The sequence below is a fragment of the Chlorocebus sabaeus genome, chromosome 9 (assembly GCF_047675955.1).
Source record: "Chlorocebus sabaeus isolate Y175 chromosome 9, mChlSab1.0.hap1, whole genome shotgun sequence".
In the NCBI taxonomy this organism is placed as follows: Eukaryota; Metazoa; Chordata; class Mammalia; order Primates; family Cercopithecidae; genus Chlorocebus; species Chlorocebus sabaeus.
This window is the reverse complement of record NC_132912.1, coordinates 101,134,232-101,147,426: the sequence shown is the minus strand read 5'-3', so window position 1 is coordinate 101,147,426 and position 13,195 is coordinate 101,134,232. Positions and strand designations below refer to the sequence as shown.

Below are 13,195 nucleotides of genomic sequence, written 5' to 3'. Positions count from 1 at the left end.
CTTGTGGGCTGATTTTTGTTTTTCACCTATTGAGGTATAATTTGCATATGATAAAATAAACCCATGTCTGTGTGTAATTTAATGACTGTTAGTAAATTTGCCAAGTTGTATCCCCTTAGCGCCTCCTCTTCTTCCTAACACCATCTCATTTCTCTGTTTTTGGCACCCCAGTGTTTGATTGCATCGAGGTCTATGCCCCTGGCTTCAAGGACTCTGTGGTTGGCAGAGACATCCTCACACCACCAGATTTGGAGAGAATCTTTGGGCTTCCTGGAGGGGTGCGTATAAGCCTAGGGGGTCTCTCACCATAGCCTTCCCTCTGCACCCTCACTTCCTGGCTGTGACCTCTCTGCTTTATCTTGTCCCTCCATACTCAGCTTTCATCAGGAAGGGAGGACAGGGGCAGGGACCCTGGCTGAGAGAGGGCAGAGAAGTGGTCAAATTGAGGGAATGGGGGATCCCTAGTAGGGACTCAGAAACACAGGCAGGACAGCCCCCACTGAGAAGGTCACCAGGATTGTGGCCCTCTGCCTTGACAACCATGCTGGCTCTGCCATCTGGCTTTCTTCAGAGAGAGCACCCCCTTCTCAAGGCAGCAGCACATCCTCAGACTTCGGTTTATCAAAAACTAGAGATTGGAGACAGCGAGACCAGTTAGGAGGCCAGGCTCAATCGCCTCATTGCAGCTACTGAGCACTTGCAAGAGACCAGCCTAGGGAACATAGTGAGACCCCATCTCTACAAAAACAAAAAACCAAAAACATCGCCAGGGGTGGTGGTGTGTACCTGTGGTCCCAGCTACCCAGGAAGCTGAAGCAGGAGGATCGCTTGAGCCCGGGAGTTCGAGACTACAGTGAGCTGTGATGTGCCATTACACTTCAGCCTGGGTAACAGAATGAGACCCTATCTCTAAAAAGAAAATTTTAAAAAAAAAGCAAAAGAAAAATCTGAGGCCAAAGTGAGATGTGCTGCAAGTGTAGAATGCACACAGTATAGAAAAAAATATAAAATATCTCATCAATAATTTATATATTGATTATATGTTGAAATTATAATATTTTGGGTATATTATATGTATATAGCTAATAAATATATAGAGATATATATAGCTAAATAAAATATGTTATTTACATTAAATTCATCAACTTGCCCTTCCTTCCTTCCTTCCTTCCTTCCTTCCTCCCTCCCTTCTTTACTTCCTCCCTCCCTCCTTCCCTTCCTCCTTCCCTCCTTCCCTCCTTCCCTCCCTCCCTCTCTTCCTCCCTTTCTTCCTTCTAGAGATAGGGTCTTGTTCTATCACCCAGGCTGGAGTACAGTAGTACAATCACAGCTCACTGCAGCCTCGACCTCTGGGGCTCAAGCCATCCATCCTCCCACCTCAGCCTCCTGAGTAGCTAGGACCATAGGCATGCACCACCATACCAGGCTAATTTTTTTTAATTTTAGAGATGGAGTCTCCCTGTGTTGCCTAGGCTGGTCTCAAACTCTGGGGCTCAAGTGATCCTCCCACCTTGGCCTCCCAAAGTGCTGGGATTACAGGCATGAGCCACAACAGGCTCTGCTTTTACTTTTTAAATGTAGTTACTAATAAATCAAAAACTGCATATTAGCTCCTATTACATGTTCACTGAACAGCACTGGTCTGGGTAGAGGAAAGAAGGCCAGGCAGCAGGAAGGAAGGGAATGGCTGGGTAGAGCATGCATGGGGCGGGCAGACTTGAGAAGCCTTGGTGACGGTGTGCACATAGGGGTCAGGGTGGAGGTGATGTGAAGGGTAGGTGCAGAGGCCAGCGGGAGGAAGGTGGTGTCATTCACGGACGCAGGAGGATGGGGAGGAGCAGACTTGAGGAAAGGGGATGACCTCAGTTTGGGGCAAGGTGAGGAGAGCAGTGGGGGGACACTCCTGTGGTGACGCCCAGCAGACGTCGGGCTTCTTGTCCAGACCTGCCTCCTGAGTCTGACCTTCGCTTGTCCCATGCTGCCTCCCTTCTCAGCCTGGGGCTGGTCTCACCCAAGCCAGGGGGACAGAACTGTGCTCGGCTCCATTGCCTCTTGTCTGCCATTCACAGTGATCCTGCTGGAACCTGGACGCTGGGGTCCGGGCTCAGGTGGATGCCTTGGCCACGGAAGGAAGTTCTCGCAGAGACATATGCCAGCAGCCACAATAAGTCAGATGATTCTGCTTTTCCAGCAGAGTGAGAGGGATGCAGAGTAGATAGCAAAACCCTCTTTTCTTTCCTGTTCAGTTCCTGTTCCCCACCCTGCTTTCTTCCTCAAAAGGCCTCTGGAAAACTTCACTCCCAGCCCCAGGGCGTGTGCCTGTTCCATCTCATCTCCTTCCCTTTCTGCATTTTAAGAACCCAAGAAAATATCCCGGAAGGAGAAGAACTTTTGCTGGAGAACAGGGGAGGGGAAGAAACCCTGCCAGGACAGGAAAGGCTGTAACGCTCCCGTGCTAATGGCTGTGGCCCTGCCTCTGCAGAACATATTCCACTGTGCCATGTCCCTGGACCAGCTCTACTTTGCCCGCCCTGTGCCCCTGCATTCTGGCTACCGCTGCCCTCTCCAGGGCCTGTATCTCTGTGGAAGTGGGGCTCATCCTGGTGAGTGACCTGGAGTCCCACTACCCTGTGGGGACTGGGAGGGCTCACTGGAGGCCAGAGACTTGGAGAAGGAGGAAGAAGATAAACAATGAAGGCGGCAGAGAGGGAGGGGAGCAGGGAACTCCCACCATAAGAAGCTGCCTTGTGTTCAGAATTCTCCATGCACAGGTGAGCACCCAGCTGCTGCCTCCACCAGGCTGACCACAGCCCACAGTCGAGCTCACACCTCCCCTTCAGGAGGCCTGAGGCCTGGGGATGCGTCCTGGTGGAGGCATCTCACCACATTCCAATGCGGGCTTATGAGAGACCCATGTCCCTAAATTCCCCATCCATATATATATTTAGATGGGGTTTCAGTCTATTGCCCAGGCTGGAGTGCAGTGGTATGATCACAGCTCACTGCAGCCTCAACCTCCTGGGCTCGAGTGATCCTCCTGCCTCGACCTCTGGCATAGTTGGGACTACAGGTGTGTGCCACCATGCCTGGCTAATTTTTTATTCTTTTGTAAAGATGGGTTTTGTTACGTTGCCCAGGCTGGTCTCGAACTCCCGAGCTGAAGTGATCCTCCCCACTCAGCTTCCCAAAGTGCTGGGATTAGAGGCCTCCATCCATATTTTAGACCAGAAAGGATGGATAAAGTTAACTTCTTCAACTTCACAATTCTTTCTTGTGCGCATTCCAAGCCTAAGGAGCTGGCTGAGGCTGTCATTTGCTATGCACACCTTCTCTGAGCTGTGTGGACTTGGTCCCCCTGGAAAGAGTCTGTGCTTCCACATCTCCTCCCTCCCCCCAGCCCCTTATTCTGAAATTTTAACTTTGCTTACTAAGCATCTGCCCATCCAGCGGGTCCACCCTCAGCTATTGAGGCTGTGGGCTGTGGACCTGGCCCCTTCCCAGACCTTTGGTGCAGGAAGCCTGGAGGGAGCCAGGATCTATTGAATGTCTGTCCTAGGCGATTCCAGTGCCCACACCCCCGCACCCCTCTAAGCAGCCCCACTCTGCTTTGTTGCTGGATCTCTGTAAGCCCCGCCCCCCGCCCCCCACCCTGGCGGGTTTTTGAGCAGAGCTTTGGTTCATAGGAGATTCCCTTCCAGGAGGAGGTGTGATGGGAGCTGCTGGGCGAAATGCAGCACATGCGGCCTTTAGGGACCTCAAGAGCAAGTGACCCCGAATCAGCTCTGACCCAGGAAGAAGACTTCACCCCTCAATTCCAAGCGCTCCATTGGGTCAGCTTCCTGGGAAGCTCAGCTTCGCGTTAGTACTTAATGCCACCAAGTCCTCAATGCTCAAGCTATTATTTTAGAAAAAATGTACGAGTTACATTTAGTGCAAGTTAACCTTATGCCGGTGCCTCCATACATGGACTGGTTCTGTTTTATTAAAACTAATATTTCATACAGATTACTTGCTCATGTTTTTTCTCTGTGTTAGTTGGTGGGATAGACTTGTCTGGTGTACTCATAATTCTTACATCAGCTAAGAAGCAGTCCATTTGAAGGCCAGGCATGGTGACTCGTGCCTGTAATCCCAGCACTTCAGGAAGTTGAGGCAGGCAAATCACTTTGAGATCAGAAATTCAAGACCAGCCTGGCCAACATGGTGAAACCTCATCTCTACTAAAAATACAAAAATTAGCCAGGCGTGGTGGCAGGTGCCTGTAATCCCAGCTACTTGGAAGGCTGAGGCAAGAGAATCACTTGAACCCAGGAGGTAGAGGTTGCAATGAGCCGAGATTGCACCACTGCACTCCAGCCTGGGCGACAGAGACTCCATCTCAACACAAAAACAAAAACAAAACAAAAAACAAAAACAAAACAAAACAAAAAGAACAGTCCATCTAACCAGTGGAAGAGTCTGATCTAAGCATCCCCCTGTCCTTGGCTGGGACCCCCACCACCACCAACTGGAGGACTGCCCAGGTGGAGCCCAGTCAACTGCTGTCACATTCCTGGCAAACAATAAGAATGGACCCAATTTCCCCATGATCCATAGAGTCACCCACAGGGGCCATGGGCCTGAACAAAGCTTGGCATCTCAAGCCACAGAATCTTCCAGTCAGGCAAAAAGCAGTCAAGGGTGACTGCAAGGTGGATTCCACTGAGGCTGTCTGGGAGCCCACTCTTCCTGATTCCAGAGCATTCAGCCTTCTGCCTCCCATGAGCTAAGTCTGTTGTGTCACCAACACCTTTCAATATAAACCTCTATAATCCTAAAGTGAGTTGAATTGTCACTCTTGTCCAGGAAAATCCATCCAAAGTTCCCGTGGTAATGCAGTCCTCCCAGCCAGCTTCTCCAGTTCCGGCAGCCAAGACCACAGTCCAAGCCGTCCCATCTGCAGATGAGGCAGGATCTTCCCTGGGAAAGCTTCCCTTCCTCCGTTTCCTGGGCAAATTTATACAGATTCAAATAGATCCACCTCATTACTTAATGTTGGTAAACTCAGATTTCTCAGTTGTTTTAAAGCTCACATCAGACAACAGGTCATGTTTCCCTCCAGGATCTGGCACACGATAAGCATTCGGTACACGGTGGAGCTGCTGCTGTGGCTTTTGTTGGTGAAGATATTTTTGTCATTTTTGTATTCTGCAGAAGGTGGTTTTCTCTGTATACTTTTTAACCTGGAACCCAGAATTGAAACTAGACCCCTAGAAGCATTGTGCAGGACAGTGCAGAACCATGTTTGGGTCCCCAAGCTTTTTCCAAAGTAGCCAAGCCCCATCCCTCATTCAGCATCAGTACCATCAACTTCTTGAGCTTGTTGAAAATTTGTTGGCCGGGCGTGGTGGCTCACGCCTGTAATCCCAGCACTTTGGGAGGCCGAGGCAGGCAGATCACAGGGTCAGGAGATCGAGACCATCCTGGCTAACACAGTGAAACCCCGTCTCTACTAAAAGTACAAAAAATTAGCCGGGTGTGGTGGCAGGCGCCTGTAGTCCCAGCTACTTGGGAGGCTGAGGCAGGAGAATGGCATGAACCCGGGACACAGAGGTTGCAGTGAGCCGAGATCGCGCCACTGCACTCCAGCCTGGGCAACAAAGCGAGACTCTGTCTAAAAAAAAGAAAATTTGTTTTTGGTCAATATTGCTGGTTTTCTGGAAGGAAAGAAGGAAGACAGAAAGAATGAGAGAAAAAATGAAAGAGAAAAAGGGAGAGAGGAAGAAAGAAACGAAAATGAAAGAGAAGAAGGAAGAAAGTGAGGGAAGAAGGAAGGAGAAAGGGAGGGAGAGAGGGAGAAATGAACATAGAAAATCTTCAAAGGCCTGGGGAAGCTCACATCAGACTTAGTCTTTAGAAGTAGTAATGATTTTTGGCCAGGTGCAGTGGCTCACATCTGTAATCCTAGCACTTTGGGAGGCCGAGGTGGGTGGATCACAAGGTCAGGGGCTCGAGACCATCCTGGCTTACATGATGAAACCCTGTCTCTACCAAAAATTCAAAAAAAAATTAGCTGGATGTGGTGGCACACACCTGTAATCTCAGCTGCTCTGGAGGCTGAGGCAGGAGAATTGCTTGAACCCAGGAGGCGGAGGTTGCAGTGAGCTGAGATCACACCACTGCACTCCAGCCTGGGTGACAGAAAGAGACTCTGTCTCAAAAAAAAAAAATTTTTTTTAATTATTTTATTTTATTTTTGATAAACAAAAGCCACGAGTGCCTAATGTAGGAAATGTTTAAAATATAATAAGAGAAAAACATAAAATGCACACATAATTTTTCCTGCAGAGATAATCGCAGTTCCCGTTTTACAATATTTTCAGGTAGTCTTTCAGGTCATTGGTATTCCGTGTTCTATATGTGGGCTTTACATCTTTCCTTCACTTCACTTCATGTCATAAGCAGTTTTCGGTGCCATAAAAATTCTTTGAAAACATTATTTTTAATAGCTGCCTAATATTCTCTTGTAAGGATGTGTCAAAATGTATTATGGGACATTGGGTTCAGCTTTGGCCTTGATTGCTAATTAGTACAAGCCAAAGGCCTGAAAGCTTCTTTTATCGCCGCTGTTCCCATTTTAATGGTTCCCTATCATTTCTGGGATCACAAGGGTGCAGCTGTTCTCCAGGCAAACGTTCCCTCTAAAGGAGGAGGAACGTGTAGGAGGCCAGGGAGAGAGGGGAAAAAAGCACTTTTAGCACTAAGAGGAAGAATTTCCCACTGTTTGGTGACTTCCCATTCTGTGTCTCATGTCTCTGAAAGATGGCATTTGGTCCAGACCAAGAGACAAGATAAGGCCTCAGCACCACAGGGTGCGTTGGTTCCTCGAAGCCCCCAGCACATGCCGTCCCGCTGAGCAAGGCGGGCTGGTCTTACCTAAAGTACTGACTCTGCAAATCAGCCATGAGCTGGGCAAATCTGTCCCTTGCTGGCCCTAGTATGTAAAACCTATAGAAGGATAAATAAGGCAGGGCCTCATTGTTACCTGATTTACAATTGCCCGTTTTCCCAGAGCAGCAGGGAACACTTCCTTCGAGGCACAGTCCTGTAAACCCCTGAAGTGCACTGGAACTTCAGCTGGTTAAGTCGTTACCAGCGGGCTCTCCTGATCTCACAGCCCCTGGGTGATGGTGTCCAGAGATTCAGTGAGATGTGAGGTTTACAGCTCTGGGAGGAATTTGGCTTTCCTGGTGGGAGGAATGACAGATGTGGCTGACCAAGCCAACTGTGGGCCTTGTGAGTGTGCATCTTTCTAACATATGTTCGATTTGCAAGGCAGGTGACAGTCCCCAAGTTCTTCTGTGGGACCTTCGTAATGCTCCTACCCTGACGTCTGGAATGAGGGGGAAGAGACCTGCTGAGCACAGGATGTCATTCTGCGGGGGAGTGGAGACACATGACATGAGAAAAAGGAATGCAAAATGCAAAGCAAGGAGAAACGCAAATGGACAGCAAACCTGAAAAAATATTTAAACTCACCAGGAATCCGTTACATGCAATGAAAACCAAACGATCATGCTTTACCTATAAAATTGAGAAAAAATATTTGTACAGAAAATTACTGGTGTGGGTAAAAAAGACACTCTTCTCTGCCGTTGACAGCAGCAGACATTTGTATTTGATAACGAGACTCGAAAGCCAATATCCGTGTGCTTTGTGGGTTATTCCGCATCTTATCACTGCGCCGAAGGAAAATATCAGAAATGTCCCTAAGGATTTAGGTAGAAGGATAGTCATGCAGTATTGTTTGCAATGGCAAAATACTGGAAACAGGCTAAATGTCCCAAAATAGAGAATTAGTTAAATCATGGTAACTGCACGTGATAGAATATCAATAACTTTAAAAGTTACATTTTTGAACCTACTTTTATCACATGGAAAAATATGCTAATAAAAAGTAAGGTATAATGGGACCTGAGTTTTGTTGATAGGTGATAGATGGATAGATGGATCTCTCATATATATATGTAAATATACATTATATATACTAACTATATAAAACATACCCACACAGAGAAAGACAGAGACAGAGAGAAAGACAGAGATGGAGAGACAGAAACAGAGAGACAAATGGGAAAGAACAAAGTATACCCCAAAGTACAGGCTACTAGCAGAAGGCTGAAGTCTTTCTGAGCACTTGGCAGCAGCTTGGAAAATGTTCCTCACTACCTTCATAGAACCTATCTTAGCATAAGAACCAGCTCAAAGTAAATGGATAGGACTTTGAATCTTTGTTTTAAAATGATGGCCTGGGCCTGGTCCAAATAGTGTGTGAATGGCTTATGCATTGATAGATATTGATTGGCCATAAGTCAGAGCACTTCAGACCTGGTCTGGGTCTAAGAGATCCTCAGTGGAGGTGTGGGGTCTTCAGTCACCTAAAGTCCCTGCAACATCACAAAGGGAAAGAGTGGCATCTTCTCCGTGTTTCCACAGCCCAACAGAAATCCTGTGTTCTTGTAAGGAGGTGACCGAGGTGAACCTGAACCTGAACTTTCTCTGGTTTTATCTGGAATTAGTCAATGCTGTTATGTAGGTTGTCAGACCAGCAGCTCTGCAGCTGGCTAGATGTGTCTTTGACTAATAAGAGAATCACGAGAGGAATTAAATGAGACTAAGCAAAGGCCATTTGATTGGTATGCAGAAGTCTTCAAGACAATGTGTCTCTTAAGAAAAAAAAAAAAAAAGAAGGTTGTCAACAGTGAAAAGATAGGTGAAACCTACACTTTCTGCACTGCAGCTGTCGGCCTTCCCTTCTGTCTGATCTTTCAGGACCCATGGAGAAAGTGTAGATCTGACCCAGAAGGCTGTCGTGTATAAAGGGGATGATGATGCCTCCCACAGAGGGATGTGAGGATTGCATATACATAAACACAGCTCACCAAAATATGCACACTGTGTGACCCAGCACACCCACTCCCAGATATACTCAGCAGAAATGCTTACTGGTGTTCACCAAAAGATACATACTAGGCTGCTCCTGGCAGCACTACTTGTAATACCTCCAACCAGAAAGCTACCCCAATGCCCATTGACAGAGGAATGGATAAGTAAATGGTAGTACCTTCATATGATGGACTACTCTTCAGCAATGAGAATGAATAATCTATAGAACCACATGCAACAAAACTATGTTGAGTCAAAGAAACCAGACATGAAATAATACATGTTGTAGGATTCTGCTTATAAATTGTACAGAATCGGGCTAAATTAATAGTTCCTATATTGTTAAAAGTTCACCTTTGGCTGGGCAGAGTGGCTCATACTTGTAATCCCAGCACTTTGGGAGGCTGAGGTGGGAGGATTGCTTAAGGCAAGAAGTTCAAGACCAGCCTGGGCAATGTAGCAAGACCTCATTTCTAAAATAAAACAAAAAAAAATAGCCGGGCATCATAGTGCATGCATGTAGTTCTAGCTACTTGGGAGGCAGAGGAGGGAGGATCACTTGAGCCCAGGAGTTGGAGGCTACAGTGAGCTATGATTATACCACTGCATTCCAGCCTGGGCAACAGAATAAGACACTATATTGAAAAAAAAAAAGTTCACCATTGAGGGTGTTCCTTCCTAGAAGGAAGCCTGAGAAGGGCTTCAGGCTGCTAGCAGTAGATCCACCTGTTTGATCTGTGTGATGGTTACATAGGCATGTTCAGTTTCTGAAGAATTCATTGATTTCTACACTAAGCTACACTTAGGATGTTGCAGTATGTATATTATGCTTCAACAGAAAGTTAAAAAAACTAGTGCTTGGAACATGGTGATGTCACTTATCAACATTATTGCTCTAAAGCTCATATTTATTGGCAAAGCCCTATGTCTGAGGCTAGGCTTGGAAGGGAAAATGAAGAAAGAGGTAAAGAAGGAGAAGAGGAGAAAGGGAAAGAAGAATGTGGTGGACAGACCTGTAGGAACCCCCACCCAGGACCCCTGCTTATTGGTGCCCATGCCCTTGTGTGCTCCCCACCCCTCAAGGGTGGGGGAGGTCTGTGAATTGCTTCTAACCAACAGAAAGTGACAAAGGTGAAAGGATGTATGTGATTATACCACACATAGCATCATCATTCAGGAATCTCAGTTCCTGGCTGGCTGTGAGTAGTCAGGTAGCCGTGTTGAAAACCCCATGTGGCAAGTAACTGCAGTAACCTCCAGCTGACTGAAGCTCTCAGACCTTCTGCCTCAGAGAACGGATGCTGCCAACAACATGTGAGCAAGGAAATGGATGCTTCCCCAGTTGAGCTTCCAGATGAGAACACAACCTGGCCAGCACTATGAGTATAGCTTTGTGACACCTTGAGCAGGGAGTCCAGCTGTACCTGGATTCCTGAACAATGGAAACTGTGAGGTAATAAATGTGTGTTGTTCAAAGCCACCAAGTTTGGATTAATTGGTCACACAGCAGTCAATAACTAATACAAGGGAGAAGGCCACATAGCCAAGTACATGATGGATGCAAAATACGATGATATGAATTGAAATTATGCCCTAGATTTCAAAGTATTCCCATTCAAAATGACCCTATGAGTTGGACTTCACTCCCATAGTGGGCATCCATCTCCCAGCAGGGCCAAGCCTGGAGTCACCATGACAGAGGGCATCAAGTCAGACACACCTGTGTTTGGATCCTGGCTCTACCAGCAATGGATTTTAGGCATGTTCCTGATGCTTCTGAGTCTCAGTTTCTTATGTGACTCATGGAGACGGTGATTTCTTTTTGTCTGGCACAAGGCACACAACAAAAACTAGTTTCCTTCCTTCCTTATACAATGACATGCTACTACATACACTCAGAAGCGCAGGAATCAGACGCAGTGAGAGGCATTCTGGAACATTCTATGCCCACCTGAAGCAGGGGATGAAATTAAAGCTACCACAAAAAGAAATGGAGCAAGGTTTCCCTCAGTTAAGGCTTTGGACATCATTCAATGAGAGGGCCCCTAATCTGGGAGCTTCCATCGTGGGACCATGGCACACACAAACGCACACACACAACCCTATACAATAAACTACACCAACTCACACATACAGATCAATACGCCAGGGCAAGAGAGAAGGAAGCAGGCAGGGCAGTTTGCCAAAGGCAGAAATCTGTGTGTGGGATGTTGAGCTGTATTTCTGGTCCGATAAATCAATCTACCTTGAAAGGGCTCCTACAACTTCATGACTGTAATTGGAGCTACCTTCCTCAGGGGTTGTTTGTTACGTTCAAGGTCAGGTGACAAGCACTGTTTTTCAGAGTTCGCATAGTCACTGTGCATCTGCCTCTGGGAAAAGTTCTAGCAATATCTGGAGAATCAGCTAAAAATGAGTCTGCCTGAAGGCTGTTGAAAAGTTGGGAGAAATGCAATTGGGTTAACTTCCGATTTCTCTCCTTGTTGGATTTCCAAAACTCACTTCAACATTCTCTCTAGGATGCCTCCCCTAAAACCAGGATCTATCTCCATTAATTTGATGTTTGTTAAGACTCACTGTAACAGAGGCACCAGTCCCAAAACTAACCCAATAATAATAATGGCTACTATTTAGTGAGCCGTGATTTCATGCCAGGCACTGCACTGAGCAAGAATTTCCCATGCGTTACTTCATTTAAATCTACAATAAACCCTGGGCGCCCATCACTGTACATCTCTGCTTTTACAGATGAGGAAACAAACAGTTAGGTTAAATAGTTTCCTGAGGTCACAGGACCGGTAGCTGATACAGTCAAGATTTGAACTGAGGTCCTTCTGACAGCAAAAATCATGCTCTAAGCAAGAAACGACACTCTGGACACACCTAGTGGACAACAAGTTGTAGGTTCATCAAGTTCCATCAGTTGTTGGCCACCTGTGTAGAGCTAGACACAAATGTTAAGGAACAGTTCCTTGTTGCAAAGCATTTACAGTCTAGTGGAGGATGACAAAGAACACTCATATAAGAATTATTAACAACCCCAGGGCTGCATGAATCTGTGTGAGTACACTAGTGGAATTTGGAGAGACAAGCTGCCTGTTGATTGGAAGGGTTAGGAAGTACTTCTCACAGCAGAGGGGACTGAGCTGGAGTGGGATCAAGGATGCACTAGACATGACGAGTGAAAAGAATAAGGTGGACATTCAGGGTCTTCTGGGCACCATGTGACAAAGGTGGGATGGAGGGATGGGCAGAGATTTCAGAGCCACAGTTGGACGGGATGAGGATTGTGAAGAGCAAAGGCGAGAATAAGGCCGGGTAAGAGGGTAAAGCTGCAGACGCCATGACGGGCAGAAGGTGGCCTTCATTCTACAGCCAACGTGAAGTTTGCTGGAGGAGGTATTGGGGATTTTACACACATGGGAGGACGTCCAGTCTGTTAGCCTGTGTAAGTGGCCACATTTGCAGTGTCGGCAGAGACCAGGGGACAAACTCTTGGGTTTCCTCCTCCCCACTTCCCCACCTCCCCTCGCCCTCTCCCAAGGACTCAAATGAGCAGTTGAGAGATGGATGTGAGTTGGGAGTGGGAGTTTCTCACTGGGAGGCTAAAGTCAGATCTTCAGACTACCCCACCCCTCTGTCTGCCCAGCCCAGGTGCTCAGTGGAGGGCCATGAACAGAGGCCAGCGTGCCTCCTTCTCATCTTCATAATAGTGCCGTGTTCCCTGCAGCCTCAATGCAAACAGCTCCTCATTCACCTCTGCCATAGACAGAAGAGGGATCCTGGCCATGGAACCTGGATCTGGGAGACTTTAGTGGCAGCCCCTGTTTTTGGCTGGAGGTGTTTGTAACACCTTGTCGGTATTGTCCCCTGGGGCAGCATGGACACCTCTACCATGAGCACCTGCTTTGGGACTGTGGATGACCTGCACCTCATCAAGGACCGAGGCAGATGGGGACCTGGGCCTGGGTTTCTACTACAGAAGCCAGAGACTCATCTGCACGCTGCAGAAACTGGAGCAGCCCATATTTGGAGTTGGGAAGAAGTTTAATAATAGTACACAAACTTCCTCGGAAAGGGCTCGCCTAAAGGGAAACTGGTTATTAGAAGAAAAAAACACCACTGCTGTTTTTGCAGTAACCCTCCTCACTCTATAATGAGCAGACCTCTCTTCTGTATAGAGCAGCCTCCTAATGTGAGTCACTCCAAGACTTGGCTTCCAACCGCTGCCCCTTAGCCCAGGAAGCAGGAGCACAATGGAGCAGCCAGG

General features: G+C 47.2%; 1 protein-coding gene across 10 annotated transcripts in view; it reads left to right on the top strand.

Moving 5' to 3' along the window:
• The window catches only part of PYROXD2 (pyridine nucleotide-disulphide oxidoreductase domain 2), a 36,388-nt gene extending 28,707 nt beyond the window's left edge, over positions 1-7,681 (top strand). For 4 of the 10 annotated variants that reach the window (XM_007963795.3, XM_007963801.3, XM_007963798.3 and 1 more), the window contains 3 exons: positions 172-278; positions 2,483-2,603; positions 7,319-7,681. In XM_007963795.3, the coding sequence (XP_007961986.3) occupies positions 172-278; positions 2,483-2,603; positions 7,319-7,500 (410 nt within the window). In that variant the 3' untranslated portion in view covers positions 7,501-7,681. Of the gene's footprint in view, positions 1-171; positions 279-2,357; positions 2,604-3,698; positions 4,006-7,314 lie in introns of those variants that run through there. The other 6 variants (XM_007963796.3, XM_007963804.3, XM_007963799.3 and 3 more) reach the window with 5 other exon arrangements.
• The last annotated feature ends 5,514 nt before the right edge of the window (positions 7,682-13,195 follow it).